This window comes from Lonchura striata, chromosome 9, assembly GCF_046129695.1.
Source record: "Lonchura striata isolate bLonStr1 chromosome 9, bLonStr1.mat, whole genome shotgun sequence".
NCBI classification, from domain to species: Eukaryota; Metazoa; Chordata; class Aves; order Passeriformes; family Estrildidae; genus Lonchura; species Lonchura striata.
Window position 1 is genome coordinate 26187653 of NC_134611.1, and position 20410 is coordinate 26208062.

The 20410-nt window shown below is 36.1% G+C and overlaps 1 protein-coding gene across 4 annotated transcripts in view; it reads left to right on the forward strand.

Moving 5' to 3' along the window:
• Positions 1-20410, forward strand: part of DENND1B (DENN domain containing 1B) — a 152442-nt gene that overhangs the window by 99271 nt on the left and 32761 nt on the right. For all 4 annotated transcript variants that reach the window (XM_077785491.1, XM_021547477.3, XM_077785492.1 and 1 more), the window contains 4 exons: positions 1618-1663; positions 3196-3297; positions 11537-11662; positions 19544-19645. In XM_077785491.1, coding sequence (XP_077641617.1) covers positions 1618-1663; positions 3196-3297; positions 11537-11662; positions 19544-19645 — 376 coding nt within the window. The remainder of the gene's footprint in view (positions 1-1617; positions 1664-3195; positions 3298-11536; positions 11663-19543; positions 19646-20410) is intronic.

A 20410-nucleotide genomic window follows, 5' to 3' on the forward strand; every position in this document is an offset into this window, starting at 1 on the left:
GAGGTATCCTGATATGAGGAACCTGAGGATCTGTTTTGCTGCATATTCTGCAGCAGAATTCTCAGTTATGTGTCAGCCATAACCATTCTAACTGGCTTAGTTAAATACGTTACATAGTACAAAGCAATCTTTAAACTATAGAGTGGTTTAAAGCTGTTTAAATCCCCTCTGAATATATATGGATATCTGCTCAGAAGTGACACTCATTTACAACTCCATTTAATTTGTGTTTAGTTCAAAAAGACATAAGGATCAGCCTGGATGAAGTCATCAGGAAGTGCTAAATTTTGTCAGTATTGGGCTAAGAAAAAGATGTGTGTAAAAATAGAGGTCTCTTTTCCTTTTTGGAAGCCCCATTGCTTAGAAATCTTAAGCCATGACAGTTTGCAATTCCAGCAAACCTGTATTTTGATGTCATAGACACTATGAAGTTGTTTGGGCTTCAGTCAGGCTGGGTTTTTGGTTTTGTTTGTTGTTTTTTTGTTTGGATTTTTTTTTTTTGTGCATTGATCCTCTCCTGTGGGACATTGTTAATGAGAGCAATTGGCTAATCCATAGGGTGTACAGATTTTTCTAAAATGGGCTGTAGCTGTAGGCAGGTGAGAATTGCTTTTTGTGGTCCCAGAGGTGGGACCAAATGGATGAGACCACGTGAACTGATGCAGTGAAACCTTGCCCCATCCTTGGGAAGTCAGTCACCAATCAGTCAGTGCCACTGTGATCAAATTATTGCCATGAGAGACATTACTGTGTGTGAGTTGTGTACCTTTGTATGTCATCTTCCTTCCATTATTTTTCAGGGATTATTTTTATTTAGTTTTTTTTTTCTCTGTGATCTGTTAGTGATTCATTTCCCATTGAATTGCCTAAACCAGCCTGTCAATTGCTCACTTCTCTGGAGTGAATATTGTCAATAACCTCACAGTACCCAAAAATCTCATGGTGATTGCTGAAGTTTTTTTCCTTCAGTGCAGAACACTGGGTATATTCTCGGTCAGATGCTGCCAGAACAGAAGACTGTAGGAAACCATGATAAATCAGCCTAGTTCAGTTTCTTGCTTGCATGCTGCAGGAGGTCTTACTGTGGCGGCTTTGTGTGGATATTTGTTCTATTTGGAGGGTACAGTTCCTTGTCTTATGGAAATTGGAAAGGAGAAGTTTATTATCTTGAGTTAAATAGGATATTATACAGCTTCCAAAGGCTTGCCAGGAGAGGTATTCAGAACCAAAACTGGTGGTAATGATGTTTGTATGGCACTGTGGTGATGGTAAGCAGGACTATGTCCTCCAGTTGGTGTTTTAAAACCAGCCCACTTGGGGAACATCTGTTGGGTTAGCTCAGTGTGGTCATTATTAGAACAAGGTCTGGATGAAAAGCTGTGGTGCCTCCTTGCTCATGCCTCATAGTTTGCAGCAGCATCCTTTATTTTGTTTAAATAAACTCTTTACTGCAGAGTAAAACAAAATTTTCCTTGTCTAGTAAACATTCCTGTAGCAACTGTGTTCATTTAATACTGTATTGAACAGTGACTGTCTACTAGGGTCTTATGTCCAAGATTTAGAATAATCCATTAGTGTTGTACTTAAAACTTGATGTTTTCCACTCCTTTTCTTCAGTGCACCGATGCCTTATCTAATTGGCGTCCACTTAAGCTTGATAGAGGTAAGTTTCCTGTACTCTGTGGTGTACTGGGAGGTGCATGAGGTGTGTGTGCCATGAAAAACTTTTTTATGGAAATGCTTTAGAAAAAATCCCTGTACTTCAGCATGCAGAATTACAAAATTTAAGCTTCATATGCTTTACTAAATAATATCTCTCATTGAAATCTTACTTTAGAAGTGTTTTATGAAGACTTGTAGCTCTACATCATGATTTTCTCGGTCTTATTAATAGCTCAGTGGTAGCTATTTTCCTTCTTTTTAGTACTTTAGCAACAGCTTATCCCAGCAATGAATAAAAATTTATTTTTCAGGAACAGGTAGAATTTATTTTGGAGTCACTGTCACTCAGATTATGGCATTATTGTGATTTCCCATATAATTTATGCTCTTGTCGCTCTGAAAACTTGAATCTAACCTCCATCCCATGACATTTCTATTAATTTAGAAATTAGCATTTTTTGCCAAAAAAAAAAAAAAAAAGAGGTGGCTTTTACAGATTTGAACATAAAGCAACACAGTAGAACTCACCTGACTGTTACATAATAGCTGGGTAAGAAATAGTTTTGCCTTTTTCCATAACCATTTAATAATGCTGCGAAGCCTACATGTGCCATGTGATTATCATGCAGAGTGTAGATAATTGACTTGGGAACATTTATTTGATTTGCACTTCTGCTAAAGCAGTTTCCAAGGATCAATTCACATCTGCTAAGGTGATGGGGTGATTTCTTTCCTGAGCCACCAGCACTTTTGTTTTTCCAAAAAAAGGCCTTCTATATAATCTACGCTTCTCAACTCCAGGCATAGCCTTCTGTGCTCCTAAATCATTATGACCTGCATGCATCAGTCATAATATCTTGATTAGGATGCTTTTTCTTATTCAATAAGGAAATAATGGAGCTGAAAGATCTGCCCTGAAAAAAGAAGTCAGTTCCTTCAGGAATTATTTTCCTTCACTGCATTATTATGTATTATTGTAGGACCATATAGAAAAGAGTTCCATCCCTTTTTTCTGAAAGGAACAAATTGTTTAATTCTTAGCTGCTAGACAAGTACACTGATGAAAAAGCATTTTTTCCATTCTTCTGTGGTAGCAGTAGGCATCACATGCTTGGTACTTACATAAATCTGCAAATAATTGTACTTTTTTCTGGTTTTCATCTGATTATATGATTAATATCCTATCTGATTTTCACAAATATGAGAGAATGAAATGTTGTTACAAGTATGTGTAGTTCCAGTATGTATTTATCCAATATATTCAACTGCATTCTGTATAAATCTCAGTTTTCAGGAATTCCTTTCAGAGATTATTAATATAAGTTTAGTGTTTGAAGTATAGGAAGTATTTTCAAAAGCTACTCTGAATGCTGTATCTAATTCACAATTCCTACATCTCAAGCTCCAGCTGTTTTTACCATTACTGTCCTTTGTATAAAATCATCATTTGTAATTTAGCACAGTATAAGAAAAATGTACTTCAGGAGGATACCATAGTAAATTGTTTCTCCAATTTTTTTTTCTTCTTAACAGAGAGTAAAAAATAGATCACTGGAGGATGTGGTTTTGCTAAATGTTGACACAAACACTCTAGAAACCCCTTTTAATGACCTGAACAACCTACCTGGTGAAGTGGTGAGTCTTAGACATTTCATTCTTTCTTTCTTTCTTATATAGGTGCTTGAATTACTCATAATTATTTTTGCCTCGTTTTGCTAACTGCTGTAAAAGGAATAAGGGGGTGAAAAACACCTAGTGCAGACCCCTATATTTGAGGTTTTTACCTTTTTGACAGCTGAGGAGACATTGAATGGAACATCATATTCCTTATTGTAAAAGTAGGATCATAATTATAAAGCTAGCTGCATTCATTAGGCAGAGCTGCTTTAAACGCAAGAGTCTCTTCATCTCATCTTAATCATTATATTACAAAGTAGGCATTTCTGTCTGCCTAGTGGCATGTCTTGCAAAAGAACGAGAGAGTTTTTGAAGGCAAAAAGAAGAAGGGGGCCAATTATCGGCTTCTGCTTCCCTGCCACCTGCCAGCGCTTTCCTTTTAATTAATGATCTGATGGCACTGGTCAATATAATAAGAAATGCTTGTACAGTTGGGGTCAGAAAATTCAGGCTTTGATCTTCTTCAACTTTGTGAAACATTTATTTGTTTTCTCTAAATTATTTCAGTTTTATTTTAATCTCTTCTATCCTGCTGAGGGCTGTGTGAATGAAAACCTATACTGTTTGTCATTTGCTTTGGCAGAGCAAAGAGTGCTTACTTAGAATTCTATTTGTAAATTAAACTGCAAACCCAGTTTGTCATAAAAGACATCTGATTCTTTTGAAATGACGAAAGCTGTCTTTTGTCTGTAAAGGATGATAAATTAAGTGCCAGTTCTTTCTGGACTTTGATCTTCCAGAGGGTGCCCCCCCTCTTTTTTTTTTTTGCCTTTTTTTTTCTTTTTTATTGCCTATAGGAGAACATACTCTGTATATCATTTTAAACAGTCACAAAATTCACTTATCTTGTTTTTCCCAGTAGAGCTCTAAAAGAATATAATTGTGAAACCACTGTTTTCATTATTCAATTAAAGATGCACAAGCTGTTGTTGTTGTCAAATAGTTGTCAAGACAAAGAATTTTATATCAAAAAATGAAATCGAAGAGTTAAATTTTCTGAAATTGTAAATCATAAAATACCCCTGTCATAATCAAAGTAAAATCCTGTGGTGGCATACTGTGTCTTATGTTACTGTTGATAATTTGTATATATTTAGTACAATAGAAGTCAAACTCTTGATGATAGTATTTGTGACACTGCCCTTTGATTTTAATGATCTAAAAACAAGACAAAACATTTTATAGATCATCTGGTCAGTCTTTGGACTCAGCATCAACTGTAGTTCAGAAATGTAAAAGACTATGAAAATTATTGTGATGTTCTGTGGTTTACATTAGTGTATTTATTATTAAATTGGTGTATTTTTGTGATGTTTTGTGATTTACATAGGCATGGATACAGTATATACATGTATATAGATATATACAGTAACTTTGACTGTACTCTGTCATTTGAGAGTATAACAAGTAAAGAAAGAGTCATTTTCTGGCATGTCAGGAGCTTTAACTGGCCTTCCACTGAGTGAATAGGGTTGATGTTACAATGTCATGAAGGCCTGCATGCTAAATAATAGCTGGATGTGGAATTGAGAATTAGGCATCATATTCCATGAGATACTGGAGTTACAGCTGGAGGTCCTTTGAACAGTCAAAATGGATCTCTGTGCAATAAGAAGCACTTGTCATGTGTTTTACAGGTGGATATCAAAATGATCTCGAAATAAGCAGGCTAGCATGAAGGAAATAGGGATACAGATCATCCTACTTCTAGAAGTGTATTTTCTCCCAGAATATATGCATGTTATAACTGTAAATCTTAATGTAGGTTATCCAAGTGTACAGGCTACAGACTAGACTTAAGATATTTTTCCATATTTAAAATAAAAAAAAAAACAAAACAGTGTTCTATGCAAAATAGACTTGCAGAATTTGAAGATTTTGTATTTAAGTTTTTAATTTGAATAATCCTATCTCTTACTTCACTTCAATCTGTAAGGGATTTTAATTAAACATTTTGATGGAATGCATATACAATTGTAGTTGGAAAACCTGGAAACAAAAAGCACAGACAAAAGGCACAGGACTGTGATTCATAGGGTTACTAAATGCTTGTCCTCCTTTTGCATTCATGAGGGGCAGTGCAGCTGCTGACATCTTGGGGAAAAGTGTAAGACACAGGAGTGTAGAGTCAAAATGGTGAGTCAGGCTTAAAACATTAAAGGGAATGTCAACGATACATGTGTGAAGCATTTTAACTCATATAGAAAAACCTCACAAGCATGCATACAAAAGTAGTAAAACTTCTGATGAAAAAATATAATGAGTACCTCTGAAAGGCATTAAAATAAAATGAAGAACTGAAAATATAAAAGAAGTTGTAGTCTTACTGTCCCTTTCAAAAATTGATTCCAGGTTGGTTAACAGCCTAACAAAAGAAATGCAGCATTTTCCAATTTTTCTAAAATTGTTTCTTGTGTCCAGAGGGAACAGAGTAATTATTTTCTTGATCAATAAACCTGATTATGTCCTCACAGCACAGGTATTTAATGGTTTACCCATGTATATGTGCTCTGATAGTGAATTTTTTCAGGATAAATTTAAGATTGAAAGAAACATTATTCTGTGGCGTTGTCTAATAAACTGTATAATAAATTAACTGAGATTTAAAGGCATTTTTAAATCATTCACTTAAGCATTTAAATTATAGGTACAGGCTAGATGACTTTCCATGCATGTGAACTCTATTATTCTGTCAGACTGACCAGTGGTCTTGACTGTTCAAAGGTCAGTGGTCACAGTTGTCCTGAATTACCAGTCCTTTTTTCATGAGGACCCTCTGCTGCGTTGCATGCTGTAATCTTCTTAATGGCTTCATTCCAATATTCACACATAATATTTTAGATTTATTGACTGTTAGAAATACTACCATGCCAGTAGCAGTTCCGCTACTCCTAAGGTATTTAAAATTGGAAGAATAAATCAGGGCAAGACTTTCAGGAATCCTTTGTTTTCTTGGAAGGGGGAAAGCCCCTCTTTTTTCACTCTTCTGACAAGAAAGCTTGTTTTTAAATTTCATCATTTCACTGTGAATTTGTCTATTATTTTTTAATTAAAAAAAAAGGGAGCTACTTCTCTGGGAGTAAATTTCTTAATATAATAATACTGAGATCACCACTTTAATAAGGCATTAGAAGAACATTTGTGACCACAGACTGAAATTTATAAATTTTGGGCCTGACCCTGCAATACCTGCTTGCACTTAACTCTGACATAAAGACTTCTTCTTTGCTCAGATGTGAACACTTTCCCAAACAGCTTGCAGAATTGACCGCATCACTCCTAGCAACCAAGTCTTAATGACTTGAAAATCATGGATTGAGCAGAACTTTTATAAATACAATCTTCAGAAAACAACAGACTTTATAGTCTTTTAGCTTCTTCTGTGGTTGTTAAATATTGTCAACTGTAAAAGGTACAGAGCTGTTGAAAGATGTGTAGTGTTTGTACTGCCTGGTACCTACACACTGTGATGCAGTACAGAATCTAAACTGGACTTTAGAACTTTAGTTTTGAGATTCCTAAAGTCATAGGATTTTAACACCATAAAATTGACATATGAACATTACTGTTCTAAAAGTAGCATTTGAGAAGTACGCTCTAATTCATGTAGAAAATTGGTTACTTTAGGCAGCGATTACTGGGAGTGCAAATTATTTTGTAAAATATGGTGATTAATGGTATTACAAAGAAATTAAAGACAGTGCATAATAGTGCAATTAAAACTTTTTTGCAAAATATAAACAGCATAATTTATAATGGTTTTTCCATCAGAAAATAGCCAAAAATATTACTAATATATTTTAGAAACTCAGAGCAGTCAGCAGTATTATGATGCAACTGTTTATTGTGAACTTAGAGTTCAAAATACTTAGAGTTGAGATTCTGTTGAACCTTGATATAGTTTTAGAAGCTAGAATATGAGATTAAAAAGTACAAGTTTTGAAAACATTTGTATTTAAGTAGTTGTTTTTGTCTAAATGATGAAATTTTAATTAAATGCTGGAGGTCTCCCTGAGATACCTAGTCCTCTGCATGTAGATAATCAAATACATAGAAGCCCTTTACTAGATATAGTGATCTAAATATCAGACTGGTTTGTTTTGAGGTTTTTGTTTTGTTCCTTTTCTCTGTGATCTCTTACTTTCTTGTTTTTGAGAGTGACCTTCTACTTACATTTGTAGTGGTATCATCTGACAGAGAGCAGCAAAAAGTAGTTTAAAACATAGAAAGTGTTGCTAATACCAGAGAAATGACTGGATATATTTTTTTCAGAGATCTCATAGTCATTTGGGACTCGAGTGTGTGGTTCTGTATTTCTCAGACAACAAACATATACAGACATAATTCTTCTGCATGTGTTTACATTTATATGTGATTCTTCTATTCACATGGATATTGAAGAGATATTAGTCATGTTTTTTGTCTATCAGATATTTAGATTTTTGGAGACCTAGAAAAGATGTATGGGTAACCATTTACATAAATGATAATTTTTGTTAGAATGACCAACACAGTATGTTTCTGTATTTTAGGTACACTTAATTACACATCATTCTCATTTATATCTTTGAAAAACTATTGTATTGATTTAAACCTTCCTGAAGTTCTGATTGCTCTTCACTGGCAATGTTTAGCAGTCCAATAAAGTCACCTTCCTATGAGAAACTGTTGCTAGGAGAAGATAAAAACAGTTTGCTTCTAGTGTAAATTAATAATACCATTTCTGCAGTGGATCACTGGTGTCTTTCAGAAATAAATTTTAACAGCATTCTAACCCCTGCAGTTTGTTGCTTGCAGTTCTTTATTTTTAAACTTTGTAAAAGGCTATTTCTGCAAGACAGATGCACAGAAAAAAAGTTTGGCATTCTTAATCATAGTTAGGTAGATAGATTAAAATATTAAAAATATGTTATATAAAATGTATATGAGGAAAAGATTTTTATACAGATGCCACTTGTTATTTTTTTGGCTTGGTGTTAGAATAATGTAATTTAAAAATAATTTTAAGTGCTATTAATGAGACCCCAAAGGGGTCTCACGTTTCCTTAGTTTGAGGTTCATGGATCCAAGCAATCACAATCCTGCTGTGTACCAGGTCCTTCCAAGGAGTTCAGTGCCCCCTGTCTCTTACCTATGCCTGCTATCCTGGCTGTAATCACTGCATTATTACTCTTTGGTTCAGATGTGGAACTGGGAGAATTTGATCTCAGCCTACCCAAGTGGGGCTGGGCCCTGACTAAGCACTGTCCTCTGCTTGCATCTTCACTGGCCTCAGCGTGGAGGAAGCCAAGGCAGGTCCCAAGGGTGTAGTACAAAAGGCACCCCTGATGGGAAGAAATGATGATGTCTGGTTCCAGACCAGAAGGCTGAAGGATAGTTTTATTAAAACTATACTATATTACATTAATATACTATTTAAAGAGAGACTATTCTATTCTACATACATACTTCTTACTTACCTATCAACTAACTAACTAAGTACTTGGGACTTCTCTGCTGAGAATCCAAGCCTCAGCTGGATCCCATTGGTCACTGAACCCAAACAACCTTCACCAGAATCCAACCCAGCAATCACTGCAGGTAAACAGTCTCCATACCACATTCCACAGGGGGAAAACAAAGGAGAAAACAAATAAAGATTGTTTTCTCTTCTTCTCTCTGTGCTTCTCCTGAGAGACAGAATTATGTCTCTGTCCAGAGGATGTGAATGTCGCACAAGGGCTCTTCAGGTGTGCTGCAGGCAGGGTCCTGCTGGGGAGGACAGCAGGCACATCAGGGCTGTGCCTCACAGACAGCTGTGGCTCACATGATCTTTGCAGGCTGCTTCTTAAGAGCACTGTGCTCCTGGTACTTCTGCAGAATAATCTGATGGAGCTTTTCTTGCCTTTAAGCATTGCCCCCTGAGAGAAGCAGGAGTTGGAAGAGCTTTCTTTGAACTCTTGGCATTGCCTTTCTGAGGCTCAAACTCCCTCCAGGACAGCACACAAAAATGTGTGTCTGTCCGGAGCACTTGCCTCCAAACTGCCAGCCCATTGGAGGGTCTTAATATTCCTGAGCTAATAACATGCCAGTATGGCAACAGAGCAGGAGATGGGTTGTTTTCTACTGATTTTTTTAGCATTTTTTTTTTTTGCCTAAAGCATCCTGTTAATCAAATTTACAATAGGGTGCTTAGGGTCTGCCAGAACTGAGAAAATTAGAAAATACCTTTTTCGTTTGTGTTCCCCATTTAGTCATGTAGTCCCTCTGCTCTGCATTATCTTTACCCACTCTCTTCTCTTAACCTGTCTTATCATCTGCCATAATTTCCCCAAAATCATAAGGTATAATTTAGAAGAATGTAGATTTAAAATAATGTAGAGACTTTTCTACCTTTTCCTTCCCTTACATTTAGAAGATGCTTTGCCTGTCTTGAGAGACAAAATTTTAATGGTAACAGTTCTTGCTCAATTAATGTTATTGCTTTTATTTTAGTCAAACTGTGCTACTGTTTGTGGGCAGGTCTTCCTTGTATGCATTTATTTTCCCCACAACGAAATCTTACTTTTTACAACTGTAAAAAAATAATACAATACAGAACGAAAGAAAAAAAAATCAAACCACAAAACCAAGACATGCATTTATTTTTTCAACCTTGAACTTCTTAACTGGTTTTTGTACTTGGACTTGTACTTTTTTTTTTTCCTTTTGAGGTGTAAGGCAAGAGCGTAAATGAGCCTTGGTGTGTGCTTTCCATGGGCTAAACGAATCAGGCTCTAAACTTTTATCTAGATCTGTGGAGCTTGGATATAAATTTGAAAGATCACAGCTATGGGGAAAAGACCTATACTGTAAAGGCCTTTCTGCATAGATTATGAACATCATAACTCAATAATTTTTTTTCCAAACCATAGTTATAATTGGACCCAATGGGGGTCTCTTTCTTTGATCAGATCACAGTAACTGTGACTTTACACTGGAAAATGTCACTACTGTGAAGGTTTATCACCTGTAGAGCTGGTCTTTTCTCTGATGCCATGTTCAGTTCTCATTAGCATTATTCAAAGTTTAGTTGTTAATTAGGTTGACACTTCAATTACAATCATCATCTACAAGAGCAGTCAGGACTGCTTGCATAAAGAAACAAAAAGATACTCATTCTTGCATATATTTCTGAAAGAATGAAAGCTGTTTTGGTGATAAGTTTGTATTTATAATATTCCTTTTAAATTGTAACTCGGAATGTTGCTTTATTTAGGGACTTAAATAGTGCTCTGTTGGGTACATTGCAATACAACGGGATGTAGAAATGTGCATTCTGTGTAATTAGAGTTGACTCATTTTCCAGGTGTCCCTCATGATGGAAATTAGGCGAGTATAGACTATATCTAGGTATAAGTCCACATATCTTGTAATAATTCCAGAATTACATTAATTTCCTCCAAAGTATGTTGAAGTAACAGTTACTTAAATTAAAACTTCACCCCTTTCTTTTTTTTTCTTTTTATCTAATTCTGTTTAACCAGTGGTTGTTATTTGCCAAATAAAAAAGACAAACCTCCTTTAAAAAAGTCAAGCACTATAATCGGAATACTCTTTTTTTCTTCTAAACTGTAGGCACTTCCTAATTACTGTTTTTTTTTTCTTTCACAATTATCCTCAAGGACAATTCTGGCAGTGTTACACTGAATTTGCAAAAAACTTTTCTCAACTATTTGACTCTGGTAGCAGGTACTCCCATGTTGCATGAGAAATGATATAAGAGAGGAATTTGACCTAAAATAAGAGATATTTTTTTTGGCACTGACTGTAAGTGACCATTAAGGGTCCTTAAAAATAAACCTTCATAGCTTAAATAAAATAGATCCAACTGTCTACATTCAAGCCAGTAAATACATGTTATGCTGGAAGAAAAATCTGCAATAAAATGACTCAGATGCATTTTACTATAAAATAATTAAGCTTATTTATGTCAAGAGGCCTTGGGAAAAAAAAGAGAGCATAAACCAATCTGCATTAGCACTCTACCATCATCCCCTGCCTTCATTTCAATTAACAGACCAGCAGGTGCTCCTTGCAGTTAAAAAGATAAGCTATCAAGGAGGAGGATGAATTTTTGGCTGACCTATAGACACTATGGTTTGCCTGCTGATTGGGTTCATACCTCTCTGTACCAATTTCTGAGGTGTTAATTTAACTGTTCCACTCTGTCACGCAGGTCTCGGCCTTGAAAAATAAACTGAAAAAGCAGTCGACAGCTACGGGCAACGGAGTGGCCAAGGCCTTCCTGCGGGCACAGGCTGCACTCTTTGGATCCTACAGAGATGCTCTGAGATACAAACCAGTAAGATGGCTTCCCTGGTGCTTTTCTCCCTGAATTTATAAGAGCATGGTCTCATTCTTTCAAGGAAAATGTGAGGTGTTTTATTCCGGTCTGGAATAGTCTATTTCTAATCTTACTCTGTGCTAAGGAATTGGAAGATGCCACCATCTCTTGACAGTGAATTGAACTGAAAAAGACTCATCCAAAGTCAGCTATTTTATTATTTGTATCAGTTTTATTATTTTTTTTATCTGATTCTAATAACATCTTTATATTTTATTAGTGAAGCTGCTCACACACCGTTCACATCTTTTAATGTGGTGAAGAACTGAAGTGGCTGTGCCTTTCAGACTTAGTTTTTCCAGAGGTTTTGCTGTATTGAAGGGCAGAAGCTTCTTTCCTAGCAGAAGCCAGATATGAGTCAAACATGCATTTCTCCTATTATACATTTATCTTGATTGTAGTTGGAACACAGGAGAAATGAAAACCCATTTCATCTCAGCAGAACCTCATAATCTGTATTTTTCATATTTTGCTGGTATTACATTTATTAATATTTTATGAGCTTTCATAATGTCTAAGTAATGAGGGTGGCACATATTGAGTTGAAGATAAAATAATTTATCTGAAAAAACTTAGAGATTAATTTCATCCATGAGTCCAGATTATTTTTCTTGCAAACTACTAGTAGTAGTTGGTTTGATCAAATGCACTGAGATGACCTTGGGTGAATCGAATTCCGAGGACCAGATGTTTGGTTGTCTGATGGATTCAGATAAATTCAGATTTGACAGGAGAAAATCATCCTCACTTGAGGAATCAAGTTAGTAAAGCTGTTAGGTGTGCAGAACATGGGTGGATATTTGTTTGGGGGTGAGAAGAGTGCTCTAAGGAGCTATGGTATTCTTTGATGGGAATAGTTATAGGATAGTTATTAATTCCAGAAAAGGACTTTGCTGGAGGGATCTCTAAAATACAGTTTAGCCCTTGGGTCTTCCTTCTCCCCAAGTGGTTCTCTTCCATGTAGTCTTCTGTGCCATGGGCATTTTACAGAGTAGCTGCCAGTGCCACTGAGAGCCGCTGTTGTGAGAGGGCAGGTAAGCTGTGCAGACATGCAGTTGTGCACAGCTTTAGTTCACCTGTTGGTGTTTAGCAGTTCTCTTACAGTATGGAAATTCCACTTGCATTCCATACAGAAAGGGCTGCACCTGTTCTAGAAATCACTGGATTTCAACATACTGCTTGTCTCAATGAAACAAATCATTTCAACAGAGCAGATAGTTATCCTTTATTCCATAGTGCCATCACCTGAATGTTATTCACTCCTTAGTCTAAAGGTGAGGACACTAGTCCATGCCAACTCATGGCAGCTTGCAGTAAGAGCTGTTAAGTCAAAAAGTGTCTTTTGGACACTTTGGACATGTGCAAACAGAAGGATGTCAGTCTGCTTGATGTGCTTAGCTCTATTCTGACCAGAAACAAGCTTCTGTCATTCCTTTGTTTTGGTAACTGTGGAACTGAGTGTGCAAGTTCTTTAACATCCTGGCTAGCATCTCATTTGAAATGAGCTCTCCTTTTAACTGATTCCCATTTTATTTCAGTTTAGCTGTTGGCATATCTGAGATCTCCATTTGCACTGTATTGGAAACAGTGCACTGTACATCATTTCAACTGGCAAACATTTGTCAAAATGACCTTTGAAGTCTTTCTTTCTGCATTATTTTCTTTTGCAGATTTGTCTGGTTTTGGCTCCACTGATTGCATATAGAAGATATTTATGAAACCATTGTGGCCTGATTTTTTTTTTAAAGACAAGTTATTTCAGAGTATCTTAGCAGGCAGAAGTCTGCTGGCAAATACTAGCATATCTTGGATTGATATCAAGCTGTCCAAAGACAAAGCATATTTAAAAATAAATAAAACCCCCTTGTAACTGTTATTTTGAGCTGTGTTCACAGCTTAACTAATAATCTTAACTAATTCTGTATTTCACTGAATTTTTGTTGTGAAAGAAAAAAATAATTTGCTCTGGATTAGTAGAAATTAAAAATATTTTCATGTGATTATTCTGCTCATTCTGCATTTGCCTTCTCCTTTCTGAATTGGAAAACTGAAAAAAATCAAATCACATTTGGCTGTATTAGGAATATTTGTCAAGAGTCTCAAAGCTTGATAACAGCTATTGCAAAAAAATACTTCCCTTTGTTTTGGAGTTTGTGGTGCCGGGTCTAATGAGGCAATTTCAACCACAGCTACAGCTCAATTTCCATTCTTTCAGGAACTCAAGTAGTATTTGTGTAGAAAGTTTATAGGGGTAATGCTTAAATGAAAGTATTTTCCATATAGATTTGAAATACTTTTGCTATAGATAAATTTGTGTTTTCAAAATCAAGATCTGAGGTGTTTTGGGGTCCAGTTCTGAGGATCACAAACCTCCTGGTGAAAAATAAAATAATGTATTTGGACAGTTACCAATTGGTTGAAAGTTGAAAAACATGTCTAAGTGAACTATTTTCTTGCAACAGTTCGTCCTGTATGATTTCAGCTTGAAACACGAAACAACTGTCATTAATATTCACTTTGAGTAAAGAACAGCTTTAATAGTGTCTGTACTCATCCAACACTTCACTCCAAACGCTGTTCATCACACTGAACACTCATTCTGTGCAACTGTTTGTTTGCAGCACAGGACAGATTCTCCCCGGTATAGCAATATGTCTTGGACAAACGTCTAGCAATTATTGAAAAAAATGATTGGTGAAAGGCAAAATGGGAATCTTCAGGGGTCTTGCAGAGAGTTCGTGGGCCTCCAAAGGACCATATGGAAAATCTGACTACTCCAATACAGACAGGAAATATGACATGTAATAGAGAAAGTTTATAGTATTTTTTGTGGATATTAAATGATAATGAAACACTTAATCCAGTAAAAGAAGAAATAGATGGTTTTCCTGATTTAATAATTACTAAATTAACCTGTCACATTGATTTAACTGTTAAGAGTACTTTTTAATATGCTACAATTTGCATTAGCAAATATTGTATAATAGGAGTGGATGTGTAGAGCAAAGCAGCCCAGCTAGTGCTAAGGACCTGACATTCACACAGTGTGCATTTCTGCCTTCATTGGGGTGCTGATTCTAGTCTGGTGTTGAATACTCAATACCCATGACTAGCTGGAACTCTGCTTTAGTTTAATCCAGAAGGAATCCACCTCGCACATGGTATGTGGGGATGATTGAAAAAATTTCTTTGGTGTCATTTGATAAATGACCTAAAAATAATCCAGAAAATAGTCTTATCAGTGGAATGGTGAATTCTGATGGTTTTGTATAGGGTCTCCTTGACATGGAGGACTGCAATCCATTTTGAGACATTTGTTACTTTGGATGCTCACAACTTGGCCCTGAACCTTGTGGTGCTCCTAATTTCTTTGTGAAGTCCAGCTTTTTGGGGATTTATCCTGGATAACACTGCATGTTCCATGTTTCAGAATTGAAGGCATATGTGGGGCATAGACACAAGTAGGGCAGTTGTTACCCTATTTTGTTACCAGAGTGTGTGTGATGTGTTTTTCCCAGCCATTTTACTTTGCATGTTCTTCCTGCATGTACATGGGCAGATGAGGGCAAAGACTAGTACATGTTTTTCATAAATCATATGCAATATGGTCAGCTAATAAAATAATATGTGATGTAAAGAATTATTAAAAAGAATTCTATTGTCTGTCCCAGTCTATGTCTGGAGAGGGAGTGGTAAATAAGAGAATGGAGATGGACTTGAAAAATATTGAATAGAACAATATTTACTATGATAGAGAATAATTTCCCCTCCTTTGGGAATAAAGGCCTTGAAGTTCTCAGTGTTAAAAGAATAAACCCAGAACAGCTTTGTTTCAAGTTGTGATGGCTATAACATCACTCATCAGTAATGAAATGAGGAGCAAAAGGCTGCTGGCTTGCTCTGGAATGCTCAGCAGTAGGAGTTCAGGGGAGGCCAGAATAACCTTCATGGTGAAGATGGCACAACCTGTCAGACCTCTCTTAATCAGTTGTTAACTGGGTGCTTTGGGCCAGTACTGACAAGCAGTGACATCAGCTGTCCAACAGGTGTTGTATTCAATGTACAACGAATCAGAATAATATAAAAAAATAAATAAAATTTATATTGGAAAAAAAATTGAGATTCAGAATGTACCTGAATTATTTGAGGATGAGAAGATAGTAAATTATACTGAGTTTCAGAATGACAGATCTCCTGAAGTGGACATTGGCTTGTTTACATTTCCCCCAATATTTAGTTATAAAAAGTACAGCAGTGTACAGAAACAGTAATGAAATGGCAGAACCACTCATTGTAATACCTGTTATGACTATTTATTTGACTTGCCTAAGAATTTTATTTTACATATTGAAAACCATACTGGTTTTTGGTGTCAAGTACTGTTATTGCTCTTTTTTTGAATGTAGATACTGCGTTAATAGGAGTTGGTTTTAGGTATAATTTAACTGTAAAAAATATCAGTATGTTTGAATCTTGTTAGGTTTTTTGGCTGACTGCAAGAAATATACAAATTTTGGAAAAATTAGTTTGTAAATGGTACCTTCCTGAGAAGAATCACAGCACATGCTCAATTACCCTTTGGCCTTTCTCTCTTAATGTCATGACAGAAATTTTTAAGAGGAATTTTAAAATCAAAAGGAAATTATATTAATTGTTGCAATAGAACTAATAGTCGGTATGAGTCATGCTAGAGTGAGGCAATGTTTTCTGCAATAAAAAAGTATTTTTACTTCTTGTTCAAGTTAAATATCACTAAACTTAGAAAGCACAGACCTTCTAATCTAGGGGTTTTCATTCCTTTTCCAATGATCCTACTGGTTTAGCTCAGTTTTCATGTTCCATTGAGGTCTGTATAAATAGCTTGCTTAAAATGTGAGCGTAGCTTAGACTAAGAAATTCCTGCTGTGTGTGGCAAGCTATGAAAGGGGAAGAAAATTCTATAGCAACTGTTGTGAGAAGGACAGATATCATGTTTGGGCATAGATTGTTTGGTGTGAGTATTAGCTGTCTACTTTTCAGTACAGAGTCCCCACTGGGTTTAGATCGAACTTGTTTTGAAAGAACATTGTAGATCAATACAGCAGGGACCAGTTGATGGCTGAGCAGTTAAATATCAGTGCAGCATTCCTCCAAAACTCAGTTTCTAAAGGTAGTGAGCTGTATTTGCTGAAACAAGAATGTTACAAACTTTATGTATGAAAACATTGAGAGCTAGTTTTGTTTATAGTGATTCAATAGTTCACTTGTTAGATAGCACTTCAAAAGGCTTTGTGTTTGCAGCAATAATATTGAAGATTTGGAAAACAATTTTATTGGTGAGAACCTTGAACAAATAAAAGAACTAGGAGTTAATTGTGTTCTTTAATGCAATTTCATTAAAGTTACCACAGATACCCTGAGAATGCTTCCAGGTGGAATTTCTGCAGGTTTCAACAGATTTTCTCATTTTCATGTGCTGAATAGGTAGGAGATTTAAACCTAGTCAAGTTTTTAAATCAATCTCACAGTCAGCAGGTTGAAATAATATGTATGAATTTTGGATGTGAACTCCTTACAGAATTAAATGAATTTTCACCAAAGAAATAGCTTTGGTTTTTTTGTGCCTGAATTGCACTGATAAGGGAAGAGCTGCACCCGTGCAGGCATTCTTACTAGCCATCTGAAGCATTTAGTGATTAAAGGAAAGTATTTGGGAAAATATTACAGCCATGCACTAAAAAGGAGTGTTGAACTATCATTTCCTGGTGTTCTCTTAGAAGGCTCCACCACGAGAAGTGCCATCAGGAGAACTGGCTGGCTGCTCTCTTTCCCCTGGCTGGTGTGAAAGGGCAAACATGCCTGTTTTCTCTCCTGTAGGGAGATAACCTCTTCTTTTTCATCTATCCCAAGAGAACTGGGAGACTGGCACAGGGAGGCATAGCTTAGGTTTTATTTTATTAAATAGTTTATTTTGAAAATATTTTTTCTCTTTATTCCTGAATTTAATGTTTTCTAGTATGTCACAAGCTATCATCTAGTTAGAGCTGCACACCTACAAAGCATCTGTATTTCCAGAAGTGCTTTCTTTGTGTAACAACAAAAACAAATAATTAAAGAAATATGATATATATGTGTGTGTATATAGGGAGTTCTTTTAATTTGCTGCCTTGAAATTTCTTGGAAGAGTAACAGAACTGAGAAGAGAGTCTGCCCTCAGGAGCAGTGTGTCTTATACCACCATATCTCACTGGAGACTGTTGCATTTGTTTTGATGCACTTTGATTTGCTAAGTAGCTTGGGGTCATCTTCTTAAGACAAGAGTCTTTAGGAGCTCAAGAATAGCTAATGCAAAATGGGTCAGGAAGGCAGTGCCATTTAAAGTACCACAAATATTTCAGGCTGTTTGGCAGATCCAGCATGTCCTGCATGTGTACAATGTTCACCAGTTATTTTTGGATGCGTAGGGGGAATAACTTGAGTGCTTTTGGGGATTTGATGGACAGTGCTGTGTATTGTACTGAGCTGGGTTTGTGTTTCAGAGCACTTAGATTGTGCAAATCTAAGGCTCTAGTTCTTCCAGTGAGAGAACTTCTCTAAAATCAGAGCTTCCATAAAGAAGTAAGGATGCAAGATTTGTTGTTCTTAAATACTTTGCTGACTTGTAAAGAAAAGAAAGACTTGGAAAGAGGGAAGTTTTTGATAGTATAAGAATAGATTTTAAAATGACATTATAGTGTTTTTACTGCAACATTCCCATAGGTCACACTTGAACCATTTAAAAACAAAGTGTAAGGTGTAAGGAACAGTTGAAAATTATTTACAGCTACTTCAGCAAACTCAGCTAAGTCTCCTGGAGAAAGTGCTTGGTGACACTCTGGAAGCACCTCCCTGCAGTCAGCTGGAATGATGGGCAAATGCAGAAGTGCCATGTGCCATTGGAGTTAAACGAGGCTGGGAACACAAAGCTGGGGTGATCATGGCCATTAATGAATTTGTCTTTAAAGTGGCTGGAGCTGTTGTGAAGATCAGTGTAGCAGCTGCCTTTGATCTTTCTTCTTTTGAGTGGCTGAGGTATCTTTTATTCTGTTGTGGGACTGCACTGGAGATGTAGCTTCTGAGTAGTAAAATTTCAAATGGTAGATTTGGGTGGGGCATGTTGTGGCATTCCAAGTTTTGTGTCTTTGAGATCTTTGGTAATTGTTGCTAAGCTGGAATCATTTTGGTTTTGTAAACTTGGGTGAGAGACCTTTCAGCTTCACAGTGAAATCTGATTGTGTACCTTCACTGCCATACAAACCTCATAAGTACTTGTCCACTTATGCCGGACAGTTTCAAGTATTTATCACAAAGTATGGACAAGAATAACAAAATTGGAGAAATGCTCCTCAGGAACATGCAGTGGTCTGTGCACACTGAAGACAGCAAATTTTAAATTGCATTAGGAAGTAACAGAGGAAAGAATTTGATTGTTTATAAAGATTCTTATGAACATCTCTTTCTTTCAATGAGTGTTGTTTTCAGTAACAGTTTTTTGCAACAAGCTCTGACTTTCCAGTGAATGCTTGTTTCTCTTCTTTCATCATCCAAGGGTTCTACACTTTTCCCATGTGGTAAAATATGTTTTATTGTTTAAATGTTAATGTTCAAACCATTTTCATAACCATGTTTCAGTTTGTAGCCTTTGTGTAAAAATAAAATAGATGCGTGTTTCAATAATTTCCTGTTAAATCAGCAATGTATTTCTCAATCTTCTCATGTGTTGGTAGAATAAATAAAAAATTAATTTGGTGCAGACACATATTTTTTGGCTGAATTACAGTATGCTCACCATCCTAACTTTTCCTGCTTCATTTTTTTTAGGGAGAGCCTATTACTTTCTGTGAGAATAGTTTTGTGAAGCATCGTTCCAGTACAACTAAGCAGTTCCTGGAAACAGCTGTTAATCTGCAACTGTTTAAACAGGTATAAAAGTGTAAATGGCCCATATTTAAGGATTTCCTGTTAAGACATATCTGTATTTAAATACATTTTCCTTTCTGTCAGCCTACGAAAGTCTAGGATGAAATCTAAATGCAAGTACTTTGGGTACAGTCATCCCAATTTGTTGTTTTTTTATATCTGCAGTTATAGTTTAAAGGAGTGGTGGTAAAACTGAACAAAAAAATAACCCCAGGGTGCAGAGCCAGTGCCGCATCTCTTCAGAGCCAGACAGCAACCCAACTAAACAAGAAAAATCAGGGATCTCCCAGCTTGATGGTTGAACTTAATTTTCAGCTCTCTTGGCTCATGCCCAAAGAGCCTAAACAGCAGAGTGCTTAACTTAAATTGGAATTCCTGGTGTTTATCTAAAAACTGGATTCATCCTGCAGCTGCAGGTTTGTTTGCTAGACTTTTTGAAGTATGCACACAGAGAATGTCACAAACCTGAGCTATAGGGGTTGCCTGAATTTCTAGCTGATCTCTTAATGAAGAATTTGAATTAATAGAGGACAAATTGTTGCATATCTAGGCACAGCTCAGTTATAGTTTGATTACAGTCTTTGAAATGATTTTGTTCTTTGATTTTATTCTGTAACTCTTCTCTCTTTTCATCACTTTATCCCATTGCATGAAAAGGGTGTTAAAGTTATCACTAGACTTTTATGAAAATCAAGGAAAAAGTGAATGAAATCAGATTAATGAAAATATGTATTTGCCTGCAAATGCCTGCAATGAGGTTACTGTCTA